General features: G+C 42.4%; 1 protein-coding gene across 1 annotated transcript in view; it reads right to left on the reverse strand.

Annotated features, from left to right (window-relative positions):
* Window positions 1-274: 274 nt before the first annotated feature.
* PDE8B (phosphodiesterase 8B) overlaps window positions 275-15,067 on the reverse strand; it is a 70,984-nt gene continuing 56,191 nt past the window's right edge. The window contains exons 17-23 of the mRNA XM_054986754.1: window positions 14,784-14,919; window positions 13,554-13,752; window positions 7,042-7,259; window positions 6,176-6,305; window positions 2,008-2,175; window positions 1,041-1,170; window positions 275-396 (exon numbers count right to left, since the gene is read on the reverse strand). Of these exons, the coding sequence (XP_054842729.1) occupies window positions 275-396; window positions 1,041-1,170; window positions 2,008-2,175; window positions 6,176-6,305; window positions 7,042-7,259; window positions 13,554-13,752; window positions 14,784-14,919 (1,103 nt within the window). The remainder of the gene's footprint in view (window positions 397-1,040; window positions 1,171-2,007; window positions 2,176-6,175; window positions 6,306-7,041; window positions 7,260-13,553; window positions 13,753-14,783; window positions 14,920-15,067) is intronic.

Raw genomic sequence — 15,067 nt, forward strand, 5'->3', positions numbered from 1 at the left:
TGCTGTGAATTACAACCATTTTATAAAACTTATCTTTAAAAGGACTTATTGTGCCACAAAAAGACAAATGTTTTATAAAGCATTCATTGGTCGCTAGATTATCATCTTTATAAAAACAAAGTTTTGTAGAATTTAGTACCATTTAAAAGTGAGAAACAATATTTTTCTCCTTGCTGCCCAGCTGGTTACTTCATTGTGAAGGATATTCTGTCCCACTTGGGTCCATACCAGTAAATGGTTCACAGTGAGTGGTAGGCTATGGCATCCCATTTCTTCAGCTTCCATTGTTGTTCTCTGAAGGAAGCCTGAGGCTCCTACACTTTAACTCATCTAATGTTTTCCAGTGTTTATAATTATTTGCCAGGTGCTGCATCAGAACAGGTAGGTGTGCAAATGCTGAAAGAGAGAGAAGCAATGCCATACTATAAAAAGCTGAAAAGTTACGGTGAAAATTTCATGAAATATTCCTTCCTATCCACAATAGGACCCTTTCTGTTCTTCTGCAATTAACTGAAAATGAAATTGTAACTGTGGTTCCATATGACGTTTAATATAACCCTGTATTTTAATAACAGTCCTATAATCTCTATACCTATATTCAAGACCCTAAATACGTTTACTCAAAAATCCCCATTAAGCGACAAAGTGTTCTTAAGGCTATGCCATTAAACGGTTTCAAGCAGTTTCCTATTCCCCCAGGTTATTGAATTTGGCTATTGATTCTTGAATTTTCCTCCCCCATATTTACATTAGTATATAGTTTTAAAATTATGATCAAACTTGAGAGAGGGTCAAAGGATTCAGAGTTTCAGAAGCAGAGATATCCAAAAGGCAGACCTATCTGAAGAATGTAATGGAAAAAGGAAGAATGTTGAGAGAATGCCATTTTCACAGTAGAAAGGTATGATATACATGCTTTCAATACTTCTGTTTGAATGCAAAATCTTTGGTTAGATAGAACTGTGATTACATACCCTGTTGCTATTATGGGGAAATGGCAAAGAATTAGTTCCTTAACTGAGAAAAATTAAACTTCTTACCATCCCAAGCATCAAACATGTCCATTATGAAGTAATCGATGAAGGATATCTGAGACTTGGGGATGCTACATGTGTTGCGGTCAAATACTGGCATAACAACTGGTAGTCCCTGCCTTTTTTCTTCATCTGTCTATAGAAAATAAAACTAATTTTAGCTAAACTGAACAAGCAAAGTAAGCCTCAGGCATTTGGTGAAAAGAATTCAGCTCTCCCATTGCCCAGTCAACCATCACATTAGGCACTGGTTTCGCTTGACATGAAGAACTACCTTCACGAGAAAAGTGGAGACTATTCTTGGCAGTTAAAAGGAAATTCTTGGCAGTTAAAAGATATGCCCTTAACCAAAATGGGGGTGATGGTATCCTAGTTTTTACAGAAAAATGATTCAAACCAAACCATGAACAAAAAGTTTCAAAGGGTTTTACTCATTGATATAGATAAGGCTTAGATCCTAGGCCCGAGAGCCAGAGCACAGCTCTAGGCAGGGCAAAGTAAGAAAATGTGATTGCACTGGGACTAGACCACTCTTTATGCCTTCACAGACAGTGTTCCTGTGAGCAACAGGTTCTACCAAAAAACAGAAAAAGGCCACATCCTAATCAGAATCTTCCCAAAAGCAGATGGTTGGCTACCCTGGGCAACTAAATGCTAGACAAAATGGATCTTTTTTGATTCAAAGGCCCTCTTCCTATATCCATTTTGTAGGTCTGCATTAAGACAGGCCACAACTAACTTCATATGTCTGAAGCAGAATACCTCAAGAGGTTAAAGACAAAAGAATAAAACTCAGAAAAATTACAATTTGCTCAGAGTGATTCTTCATAAAGGTATCCCCCCTCTTCTGTTGGAAGATGCAAAGAAAATCATTATGATATTTGCCATTTAATATAGTAGACTTTTGCTAACTATGTTTGCTCTTACATGTTGCTCCCTATTATTTAGTTACATAACAAACCAATGTCCATACCTGTGCAAAATATTCTTCTGAAATCCTGCCAGCCCATTCAATGCACAGTTCTAGGGGTCGACATGGATTTGCAACATCTGCACATTTGATCATCATGCGCTTGATCAATGTCTGGTTATCTGGGAAATTCTTGAGACTGGTTGTACAGTCACAGTCACTACCTTCACCCTGCAAAACAACAAAATGGGGCAGTCTTGCTGCTCACAGCTACTGAACAGACAGTCATTACAAATTTTTAAAATTATGCCATAGTGTGATTAATCCACAACTTAAAAGTGATTGAAAAGTGTTCTTGCTTAGATTTACCAAAAATATAATTTTGCTATAATTGATAAAAAGTTCAAAGTAACCAGGGAAGTTAAATCTATCATAACAGAAATAAATCAACAGAGGCAGAAGAAATGTTTCCTGTTTATATATGGGCATGTTTACCAGTTGACTTTGAAAATGCATTGTTATCTACTCTACAAATGTACAAAGATCCTTTTATAGGAATTACCCTGGTTGAGCAGTCTGCCCAAGTGAATTGAGTGTGTGTTGGGAATTTTTTTTTTTTTATAATTTTTTTTTATTTTTCATAACTACAAAACACTACACAACACTACACAAGACTATCACAAGGAAAGGGGAGAGGGAAGGGACAAAGAGGGGTGGAAAAAGAAAAAAAGAAAAAAAAGGGGGGGGGGGAATGAACTACAAACACTAAACACTACACTTCAATGTTTCCCTTCATACTGTCATAATACAAAAATAGCTCCATAGGATAATGATGGAGTGGTTAATCATACAGAAAATAAACATTTCAAATTCTGATTAAACTTTCCTCCCCCTTCTAGGTCCCGGACGCAGTTCTCTCTGTGCAACCGCTGTTGCGGTGCTCTCCTCCCCCCCCCCCCTCCGGCTCCTCCTTTTCTTCGTTCTCGGTGCAGCAGAGTTCTGGGTTTTTATTCTCAAAATCCTTTAGTTGATCTTCTGATAATATCTTATAGGCCTGATCTTTATATCTGAACCATATTCCTTCCGGGAATAACCATTTGTACTTTATTCCATGGTCCCTCAGAAGAGCTGCAAACTTTTTATATTTAAAACGCCGTTTCCGGACTAGAAATGGAACGTCCTTCAAAATCTTGACTTTCAAACCCATAAAGTCCAAATCCGCATTGTATGAGTTATATAGGATGGTGTCCCGAATCTTTTTAGATGAAAAGTCAATAATGATCTCACGAGGCAACTGTCGCTTTGTTGCATATTTTGAAGAAGCCCGACGGACCTCCAAAATGGCGCTTTTAACCTCTTCTTTAGTCGTCCTCGCGGGTATCGCCAATAGTTCCGAGACCACCTCCCACAGATCCTCTTTTTCCTCCTCTTTCACGTTTTGGAGACGCAAAATTGTCTGCGTTCGTTCCATCTGTAGCCCGATCAGCTGGTTCTCAACCAGCTTCAGCTCCTTTTTTGTAGCCTTCACAAGTGACGCACTTTCCAGAGCAGACTTCTCTGCCCCCCCCGCTGCTGCCTTAATGGTTTTCACTTCGCTTTCAATTAAGCCCACCCTTTGATCAGTTTCGTTCAGCTTGTCAACAAAGGGTTTTATGGTTTCCACCACCGCCCTGCGCACCAACTCTTCGAGCGACTCCCCCTTCAAGGTAGCCGAGATTGACTTACCGAGAGCGGGACTTTGCTTCTTTGCTGCCATTTTGGGGGGGGGGGGGCGCCAACAAAATTCTGGAACTCAGCGAAGGGGAAGAGCGAGTCTTCTTCAGATCAACCTCTCCTTCACAAACGCTTGTAGAACAGAAGGGATTCGCTTGTTTACGGGCTTCCGCCTGTTTCTTTTATTTGCCGTTTCTCGTTGCCCGGCAGCACTCGAGGCGCCGCGCACGTCTGCCGGCCTCCATAGGGACAAACGGGCAATCCCCCCCCCGCATTGATTTCGGGGAGTTCTTCCCGCTGCGTCCCGGACCCTGGCTCCCTCCCTGGGAGTCCTGGGGGCTAATCCTTGCGGATCAGCCGCCCGGTCAGGGTGCCCGGTCGTTTCCTCCCGGACCAGCCGAGAGGAGCGTCCGGCATGGCTGAGAAAACAAAACCGAATCCGAGTGTGTGTTGGGAATTTCATTTCTTCAAAAGTTATTTGTTTTTAGGGGATTGCATCTCACTCTTCTAAATCGCAAGTACTGAACTGGAGGGTTGGGGAGTGCAGCTCTGAGTAGCCTAAGATGGTATGGCTCTAACACCTTTGATGTCAGTCCTTATTAGGGCTCCATACTGTTGACATCATGCTTGATCCAAGTGGCATAAGGCTAGAATACAGAAGGGACACTGAAGGGAATACAGAAGGACGCACAGTGTAGATCTCACAAGTGAAATGTGCACCAGAGTGACTTGTTCTTGACAAATCAGCAAGTGCAACATGTACACAAACAGCAAGTGGTCTTACTTTAAATGAGGTTACTTCCGCCCTTCAAACTAAAGGTAATGCACTCTACTTAGGAACATCTTTGAAAAGTATACCAAAATAATAGCTGGGCTACATTGCGACTTCTAAGCTAGTAGCAGAGGTTAGCTGCCTGAAACAACATAACTGAATAGGATGCTATATTTGGCTTGCTTATAGGGATTATGGTGTTTACTAACTGTATAGGTTTCATTCCTTGGTTCTTGGACCTCTGTTTTTTATTGTATATTTTCTTGTTTTAAACTGACTTGAGATGCCAGATGGTCAAAGAAAGAAAGATAAATATTTTAATAATGATATAACAATGATAAGTTATAAATATTCTTGTTCTAGTACAAAATTGTCTTGGTTTTACTCCCTATATCTCCATGCATATTTCAATAGTCTCTGCAACAGAGTGTGAGTAGTTTTATGATGTTAACATAGAAATACGTTGGATTGCAAAAACTGTAGACCAGTTTAGAGAGAGAAGTAGCACTCAGGGATATACATAGAAAGCAATCCTAAACAGGTCTACATAGAAGGTGATTCAAAGAGGAGAGTGTTGCACTAATAGTATCAATTAGCATTGTAAAATAAATGAAACCACAGGATTTCACAAAACATGAGAGTTTCATGATTAGGTTGGCTACAATGCAAGAGAGCCCAAATACGGGTACAGAAGAAAATGGATGTGCATTTGCATCCAGAAGTCTTTGGGAGGTTTTTTGGTTAGCTAATCAGCTGCTTGTTCAGGCCAGCCAACTTTACACAGAACAGCAGCTTGCCCATTTCACCAGAGGACTGGCTGCAGAGAAGCCTTTCAATGCACATCCAGCTGCGATCATGAGGACTATCTAAGATTGCATCCATTATCTTTTGAAACGGAGGCTACATGCAGCTTTTCCTTTGATGGCAGCAAAAAGTAATTTCTGACCCTGCCATACAAAGGAGATAATGAAAATAAGAGGAAAGTGACCTTCCATGATCTGAAACCTAAGATATCTTTAAAAATTGTATGTGTAGGGGGGGCAGTAAAAAAACCCTTCCATTTTGTGGGTATCCTTAAAATGTTTCAGCCGAGATGAAAAACAAACTACAGGGTTCAGAACTAGGATGGAAGGACAAATGGTCTAATGCATACTAAGGGTCTCACCACACGAGACAAAATACACTCGAATTACACGAGTGTATTTACACTCAAATTACACCAGTTTAGTGTAGTGGTTAAGAGCGCGGGACTCTAATCTGGAGGACCAGGTTTGATTCCCCACTCCTCCACTTGAAGCCAGCTGGGTGACCTTGGGTCAGTCACAGCTTCTAGCTCTCTCAGCCCCACCCACCTCACAGGGTGTTTTGTTGTGGGGATAATAACATACTTTGTAAACCACTCTGAGTGGGTGTTAAGTCATCCTGAAGGGTGGTATATAATCGAATATTATTATTATTATTATTTTGTAATTCAAGTGTATTTGAGTGTTATTCAAATGTATTTTGTTTCGTGTGGTTTGACTCTAAGTTACACAGCAGAAGGCCATTTCTTATGTTCTCATATACCATTAGAAAAACTTTGAAACATTTGGCTTATAAGGTTGTGGCCGTATGCATGAACAAAGCACAGATTTTGCCCATCTGACTGTGTTTATCCTGTATCTGATTAATGACCATAATAACGCACTCTAAATACATCAACGGAAACAGGTAAGTTTTTTCAGCTTACACTCCAGTTCTACATACATTGGAATTGTTTTCTTCTGAGGGCTTGATGATGCTGTTCACAAACTTATTCACATGTTCAAAGTGTTTTGTCATTTCTGTTGCCAAAACCATGTCAATAATTGCCTGACGAAGAGTCCGATAATGATTTCTAGAAAGCAATCAAGCAAAAGCAATCAACCTATAATTTCACAGGGTATCTATTCATAGAATTCATATAATTTCACAGGATATCTATTCATAGAACTGAATCTCTTTCTGGATCTTTTGTATGAGTGGCCTCTGTGTGATTGCGCAGAGCCCATCTGAATAGTAGTTAGCCAGTATGCAACTTCTGTAAAGTTCAACAGGCATTTCATGAAGTCATCTGACGTCTATCAAAACAGGAGGATACTAGAACAGTAGGATATATATACACACTTAAGTGAACAGTTGTGATTTTGTATCCTGTAATGAGTAACCTTGTTAATCTCATTAACTTGGAACATATTAAGTACATAATGATACACCAACACAGAACATTTTTTAAATGTAGGCATGTTCCAATGAATATTCATATTCTGAATGAAGTAGATAATCACCTGTGAATGTTGACAATCTCAGATTCATTTGTGATTGCCTGAAGATAGTTTTGAATTTCCTCACTGCTTGGATATACACTAATGAATGCTAAGTAAGCGCAATTAGATGACTGCCTACATTCAATGATGTGTCTTTCAGATTTTGGATATTAACCTGAATTTATATGGCATTCACAAAATTTCAGAAATTTACAACTTGCATTTTATACATTTTTGGAGGAGTTGGATTACACACACAACACACATGTAATATCTTCAGATACTCTTTACATACTCAAAACAAGGAAGAAGCCTGAAGAAGCTAACCTGTTGAGATTTTTGAAAATGTTGCACTTGTTATCTTTTGCTGTGAGCTGGAATGCTAGAGCTGTGTGATGACTTTCCAAGACTGCAGTGTCATTGTAGAGAACAGCTAGCTCACTGCTTGCATTACACAGGAAAGAGTTGGTCCGCCCTGGATGATCCACATCATGAACTGTTGCAGCTATTAATGCAGCTACTATATCTAAATGATCAAGGCTCCCCTAAAAGAAGGAGTGAGTCTCATTCACCAATACTGATTAAAATGTATTTGGGAGATTAACAGTTACGCATTTAAGAACCACAGTTGCAGTAGTTAAAGCACCAGATGAAAACCAGGGAACATCCCTACTGCAATGAAGCTCTCTCTCGGCAACCTCATAGGTTTGCTTTCAAGATGAAATTTATTGATTTTAAATATATTCCATCTATCCACAAAGTCCAAAATGGCTTACAAAATATAAACATACAAATAAAAACATATACATAAATTAAATGCATTAAGTATTTGAGAGGAGGAGGCTATCTATGCCACCTGAGTGCCTTGGAGATGGGTTGGACAAGTATCAAATAAATAATAAATTTTCATTTTTATTAGAATGAAGTGGCATTTCCCCATAAATCTCCCATTCTTAGCCCTATCCATAAGAAATGTTAGTTTTCAATGGCTGCATATCTCATGGTTACATCTCACTTTTATTATCTGAAGAGCATTTATAATAAAAATATTCAACAATGAATAACCACAGAAGAATTACCATGAGGTGACATTACTTTATAAAGCTGGTTGTTTATAAATTATAAACTATTTTGTGGAGATGGTTGTTGTGGATTTTCCGGGCTGTATAGCCATGGTCTTGGCATTGTAGTTCCTGACGTTTCGCCAGCAGCTGTGACTGGCGATACACCTCTGAAGATGCCAGTCACAGCTGCTGGCGAAACGTCAGGAACTACAATGCCAAGACCATGGCTATACAGCCCGGAAAATCCACAACAACCATCGTTCTCCGGCCGTGAAAGCCTTCGACAATATATTTTGTGGAGGATATTAAATAATATATTTTTTTTTAAATCAGCATTCTTTCATTTGTGCCAGTTTCTTCAGTACTATGTGAAATGTGGTCTGCCTTTTCAGATCAATTCACAGTTATAGTATTTAAATCATAGCTGCTTTGCTACTGAATGCCACTATTCAGGCTAAGGGAACTTTCAAGTGGAGGGTTTGTCCAGAACATTGGGTTGGATCTCTTATAAATTTCCATGTGCATTGTTCTTTTTAAAAAATGCCAATTCTGCCCTCCTGTGACAGATTTTCAACTCCCCCCAAACTATTCCTAGATGGTCTCTATTCCCTCAGGGTCAGTATTTCAGGGTCCTTTTTGTATAATAAAACAAAGCTTAAAAACAAATGTAAAAATATTTTAAAAATCAGTCTACAGGTAAGAAAGTCATGTTTACGTGCATGGAAGTCCTTTGGGTACAGAAATTTTGTACAGGATTCAACCCACTGAACAGCATGCCTGATACCTTTGGCAGAGAATGATTTCTGAGATAATTATGGTTAGTGCCAAATTTCCATGTTAAATGTATCTCATTTTTGAATTACTCAATTACCTCTTTTGGTGTCACCATTAATGAGAAGACTGCCTCCTTGAATATCCTAAGGAGATTTTCAAATTGAACACTGTCTTTGTTCAGGACTCTCTCTTGGTTTCTCTCCCTGACCCACAACTGAAAAATTCTAAATCTGTGGCTGATCACCAATCACTAAGCTTCCATAACCTATTGCAGACTGCAAACTACCATTCAGGAATCTCTGAAAAGCTAGTACTGTCAGTGTTCTCTACATTTTGGTGTGTTACCCCCAAAACACACTATACATCATACATACAGCTTTTAAGAGCTTGGAAGGGACTCTGGGGCAATTAATAAAGATGACTCAATTAACTAGCATTTCCTGGATTGTATACCTAAGGGCTGCAGGTGGTCATTTGTGTTTTTGAAGGCCGCTTTATATTAAAAAAAGCAATACTCCCCACACAATAATAGTATGTCAGGAAGAAAGTTTCAATCTAACCTTCCTCACATGTCATTTTTCAAACTACAGAGGTTTTTGTGGCAGAGCTTTCAAACACACAGTTCTGCCTGCTATAGCCTGAAGTGATAAAATCCTGGGAAATTTTTCCACACGGTTCTGCTGATGGTATAAATTGGCTTATCATTAGGGATGTGCGTTTCGGCATTCAGAATGCCGAAAGAATGCCGAAATAAAAGTGTTTCGGCTTCTTTCGGGGAATGCCGAAACGTTTCGGGGAATGCCGAAACGTTTCGGGTAGCCGAAAGAAAAAAGCCGAAACGTTTCGGGATTCTTTCGGCTTTCTTTCGGCTTTTCAATGGGAAAATGCCTCCGTCTTCCCGGACGTCTGGGGGAGGCATTTCCCCACCGAATAAGCCCAAAATTGGTGGGGACCTTCCTCTAACCCTTCTCTAACAACCACCCAAGTTTCAGACAGATTGGACTTTGGGGGGCCATGTTATGGCCCCCCAAAGCAGGTCCCCCCCATCCTCCCATTAGAAAGCGAAGGAGCAGCATATTGTTAGCATGCTGCTGCTAATCTTCTTCATTATTTCCTATGGGGAAAAAATGAAGAAGCAGGCTTCCTTTGCCAGGGGTGGCATTTTGCATGCAAAATGCCCCCTCACCCTCAGGGGCCCTTCTCCCACCCCTCCTCCCACCCCCCACCAAGGCTCAGCCTGCTCCCACTTGGGGGGGGCCATTTCATGGCCTCCCCAAGTAGGTGCTCTAATCTCTACCACTGACAGCTGGGGGAGGCTTGTGTTGCCAGGGGTGGCATTTTGCATGCAAAATGCCCCCAAGCCCTCAGGGGCCCTTCTCCCACCCCTCCTCCCACCCCCCACCAAGGCTCAGCCTGCTCCCACTTGGGGGGGGCCATTTCATGGCCTCCCCAAGTAGGTGCTCTAATCTCTACCACTGACAGCTGGGGGAGGCTTGTGTTGCCAGGGGTGGCATTTTGCATGCAAAATGCCCCCAAGCCCTCAGGGGCCCTTCTCCCACCCTTCCCCCCACCCCCCACCCAGGCTCAGACTGCTCCCACTTGGGGGGGCCATTTCATGGCCTCCCCAAGTAGGTGCTCTTTTCTCTACCACTGACAGCTGGGGAAGGCTTGTCTTGCCAGGGGTGGCATTTTGCATGCAAAATGCCCCCCAGCCCTCTGGGGCCCTTCTCTCACCCTTCCTCCCACCCCCCACCAAGGCTCAGACTGCTCCTACTTGGGGGGGGGCATTTCATGGCCTCCCCAAGTAGGTCCTCTCAGCCCCTAAAGTCCACCCCTTACAGCCCCACACAAACCCAATTCCCCCCCAGCTGCCACACACAGACCCAAATCCCCACATTAGCCCCTCACAGACCCAAATCCACCCCCACCTGCCCCACACCCATAACCCCAGGAACAGGCTGGCAAAGGCCAGCCCTCTCCCTTTGTTCCCTATGCTGGGAACTTCTAAACTCTCTTTCCCTGGGCAATTCTGCACAGCCCAGGGGTGCCACAATGGTGGGCACACTTCTGAGTGCCAGCTGGTCCCTGTGAAAGAGCACCTGAACCACAGACAGCCTCCCTCAAATTCCCCCACCACCTACAGAGATGGCTGGCCAGCCAGCCCCATTGTTCCCTATGATGGGAACCAACTGCACAACAAAGAATAAAACAAGAACAACACAAAATAAAGTTTTAAATTTTTTTTTCTCCCTTCCAAAGTACAAGTAGGCAAAGCATTATGACACATTACACCAGCAGTCCCCCACACAGAAAAATAACACAACTCACTTAACATCAGAGAATCACAAAGCATGATTCCTGTCAAAAACACTTTATTTCTTGAACAGCTTTAGGTTACACAGCAGGGGGGAACACCAAAGGGCATGGCAGCACTATCTTACACAAAAATAACACAACTCACTTAACATCAGAGAATCACAAAGCATGATTCCTGTCAAAAACACTTTATTTCTTGAACAGCTTTAGGTTACACAGCAGGGGGGAACACCAAAGGGCATGGCAGCACTATCTTACACAAAAATAACACAACTCACTTAACATCAGAGAATCACAAAAACACAATTCCTGGCAAAAACACTTTATTTCTTGAACAGCTTTAGGTTACACAGCAGGGGGGAACACCAAAGGGCATGGCAGCACTATCTTACACAAAAATAACACAACTCACTTAACATCAGAGAATCACAAAAACACAATTCCTGGCAAAAACACTTTATTTCTTGAACAGCTTTAGGTTACACAGTAGGAGGGCACAACAGGGCATGATAGCAATGTACTACAAAAAATGATACAACCCACTTCACCGTTTTTGACAGCAATTGTGTTTGTGTGATTCTCTGATGTGAAGTGAGTTGTGTTATTTTTGTGTAGTACACTGCTTTCCTGCTCTGTGGTGCCCTCCTACTGTGTAACCTAAAGCTGTTCAAGAAATAAAGTGTTTTTGCCAGGAATTGTGTTTTTGTGATTCTCTGATGTTAAGTGAGTTGTGTTATTTTTGTGTAAGATAGTGCTGCCATGCCCTTTGGTGTTCCCCCCTGCTGTGTAACCTAAAGCTGTTCAAGAAATAAAGTGTTTTTGCCAGGAATTGTGTTTTTGTGATTCTCTGATGTTAAGTGAGTTGTGTTATTTTTGTGTAAGATAGTGCTGCCATGCCCTTTGGTGTTCCCCCCTGCTGTGTAACCTAAAGCTGTTCAAGAAATAAAGTGTTTTTGACAGGAATCATGCTTTGTGATTCTCTGATGTTAAGTGAGTTTTGTTTTAATTTTTCTGTGTGGGGGACTGCTGGTGTAATGTGTCATAATGCTTTGCCTACTTGTACTTTGGAAGGGAGAAAATAATTTTTTTAAAACTTTATTTTGTGTTGTTCTTGTTTTATTCTTTGTTGTGCAGTTGGTTCCCATCATAGGGAACAATGGGGCTGGCTGGCCAGCCATCTCTGTAGGTGGTGGGGGAATTTGAGGGAGGGTGTCTGTGGTTCAGGTGCTCTTTCACAGGGACCAGCTGGCACTCAGAAGTGTGCCCACCATTGTGGCACCCCTGGGCTGTGCAGAATTGCCCAGGGAAAGAGAGTTTAGAAGTTCCCAGCATAGGGAACAAAGGGAGAGGGCTGGCCTTTGCCAGCCTGTTCCTGGGGTTATGGGTGTGGGGCAGGTGGGGGTGGATTTGGGTCTGTGAGGGGCTAATGTGGGGATTTGGGTCTGTGTGTGGCAGCTGGGGGGGAATTGGGTTTGTGTGGGGCTGTAAGGGGTGGACTTTAGGGGCTGAGAGGACCTACTTGGGGAGGCCATGAAATGCCCCCCCCCCAAGTGGGAGCAGTCTGAGCCTTGGTGGGGGGTGGGAGGAAGGGTGGGAGAAGGGCCCCAGAAGGCTGGGGGGCATTTTGCATGCAAAATGCCACCCCTGGCAACACAAGCCTCCCCCAGCTGTCAGTGGTAGAGATGAGAGCAGAGCACCTACTTGGGGAGGCCATGAAATGCCCCCCCCAAGTGGGAGCAGTCTGAGCCTGGGTGGGGGGTGGGAGGAGGGGTGGGAGAAGGGCCCCAGAGGGTTGGGGGGCATTTTGCATGCAAAATGCCACCCCTGGCAACACAAGCCTCCCCCAGCTGTCAGTGGTAGAGATTAGAGCACCTACTTGGGGAGGCCATGAAATGGCCCCCCCAAGTGGGAGCAGGCTGAGCCTGGGTGGGGGGTGGGAGGAGGGGTGGGAGAAGGGCCCCTGAGGGTGAGGGGGCATTTTGCATGCAAAATGCCACCCCTGGCAAAGGAAGCCTGCCTCTTCATTTTTTCCCCATAGGAAATAATGAAGAAAGATTAGCAGCAGCATGCTAACAATATGCTGCTCCTTCGCTTTCTTATGGGAGGATGGGGGGACCTGCTTTGGGGGGCCATAACATGGCCCCCCAAAGTCCAATCTGTCTGAAACTTGGGTGGTTGTTAGAGAAGGGTTAGAGGAAGGTCCCCACCAATTTTGGGCTTATTCGGTGGGAAAATGCCTCCTCCAGGCGTCCTGGAAGACGGAGGCATTTTCCCTTAGAAAAAAGCCGAAAGAATGCCGAAATAATGCCGAAAGAATCCCGAAAGCCGAAAGCCGAAAGAGATTCTTGTTTCGGCTTTCGGCTTTAACGATAGAGAATCTTCTTTCGGCTTTCTACTTTCGGCTATAGCCGAAAATTTTTGGCTTGCACACCCCTACTTATCATTCCAGTCCTGCCCTGAGATAGGTTATCATGTATGTAAATGTTTCTCAAATTCTTCCTTGGAAGCTTCATCACAAGGAAAAGTGACATTCTCTATCCAGTTTTTTCCCTACATGAGATAATTCTCTTATATTTTCACTAATGTTATCTGCTTCTATTTTTCTATCATTTTAAACCAATGCTGCATGTCCCTGTATTCTGATAAGTATATAAAAATGATGTAGAAATACAATGGCAATTGTACCTTAACTCTGTCCTTCCCCAGAAAGAATGCAGTAGCATGCAAGACATCAGCTGCATGGGTGGAGTTATGGTAGGAATTGGAGGAATGATAATTGGCTTCAATCACCTGGAACCAGGCTCGTAGTGTAGCTTCTGAACAGTTTAAAGACTCGTAGACACCAAAGCGGGCAAAAATTTTCATACCTAGATAAACCAGTGGCCTGAAACAGCAAGAAAACAGGTTAGGGTACTTGACTTGACATGTGAAGATTTTACTCGGACGCCAACTCACTATGACGACGAAATGGAGGCACCTGGATGATTTAGAGATTCCTTCCATGTCAACCTGGTGCCTGCACTTCTAAACTGAGATTAAACTGAAGTTTAGAATGCTAGCTTGTGGCGAGGAAACAACCTCCAATTCACACACATGACTGCAGTTGGCAGTCATGGAGAATTAGGACTTGAATCCAGGCTTCTCAAAGTTGAAAACTTTCAATCATGCTTTGTGCATAAAGAGGGAAAGGGGAGAAAAAGGGAGAAAGGAGCAAGAGAAGTACAGGAGCACAGCAACAAACTGTGTATGTGCCAATCATGGACAAACTATATGTCATGATATCTGGATGCAGCCTTTCAAGGAAGCTTTATAATATGTCATCTACAAATTGTAATGCTATCACTTATAAGCAAAAAATGCATATTGGTGCCCTGAAAAACCTACAATCTAAATTCTAATCCTGAATATACAAAGAAATGGCTATGGAAAGCAGGAGTAGTGCAGCTAAAAGGGAAGAATAACTGCAAATGCAGATGTTCTTGGGCTGGGTTTGATCATTGGGGGAAATATGCCGAAGGCTTCATGAAAGAGGAGGACTTTGAGGAAAGAGTAGTGGGCGACATTATGTGGGTGCATTTGGAGGGAATTCTGGGCATGGAGATAATAAGGGAGAAAGAGTGGGTCCATTATACACAGCTGATGTTAAGTCAGTCAGTAGCAAAATGCATATGGAATCAAAAGACAAAGGTATTTCTGGCAGCTTCAGAAGTCACACTCATTTCACCCATTAAACAGGAAGTCCAGAAAGTAGACACACAAATTACTTTTGCTTTCTACATCAACATCCATCACTCTGGCAGGGGCAGACGGATACATCTAAGCAAAAGATTCACAGGCTTCTTTCATGTCACTTCTACTTCACTGACTGGCCTCCCCTTATATTTCTATCTTTCTACACAAACAGAAAAAATGTACCTTTTATTTGTGACAGCTTCCAATTCAAAAATATTAAAGTCCCAGCTCTCTTCATTTCCTAGTAGGCGTGCAATACAGGGTGGAACATCATTGATGGTAACAGGCACTGAGAGGTGACTGTGGCTCTGGTTTGTATCTGCCCAAATGTCAAACAAACTAGTTACGGTTATTTAGAGTCACTGACCCACTTGAAGAATATTCAGTAAAAATTAAGACTTAGAGCCAAACAAGTTTTGAACAGGGTAGTTCCTTGTGTTTAAAAATGGAACTGCCCCATCATTTAC

This window comes from Eublepharis macularius, chromosome 8, assembly GCF_028583425.1.
Source record: "Eublepharis macularius isolate TG4126 chromosome 8, MPM_Emac_v1.0, whole genome shotgun sequence".
In the NCBI taxonomy this organism is placed as follows: domain Eukaryota; kingdom Metazoa; phylum Chordata; class Lepidosauria; order Squamata; family Eublepharidae; genus Eublepharis; species Eublepharis macularius.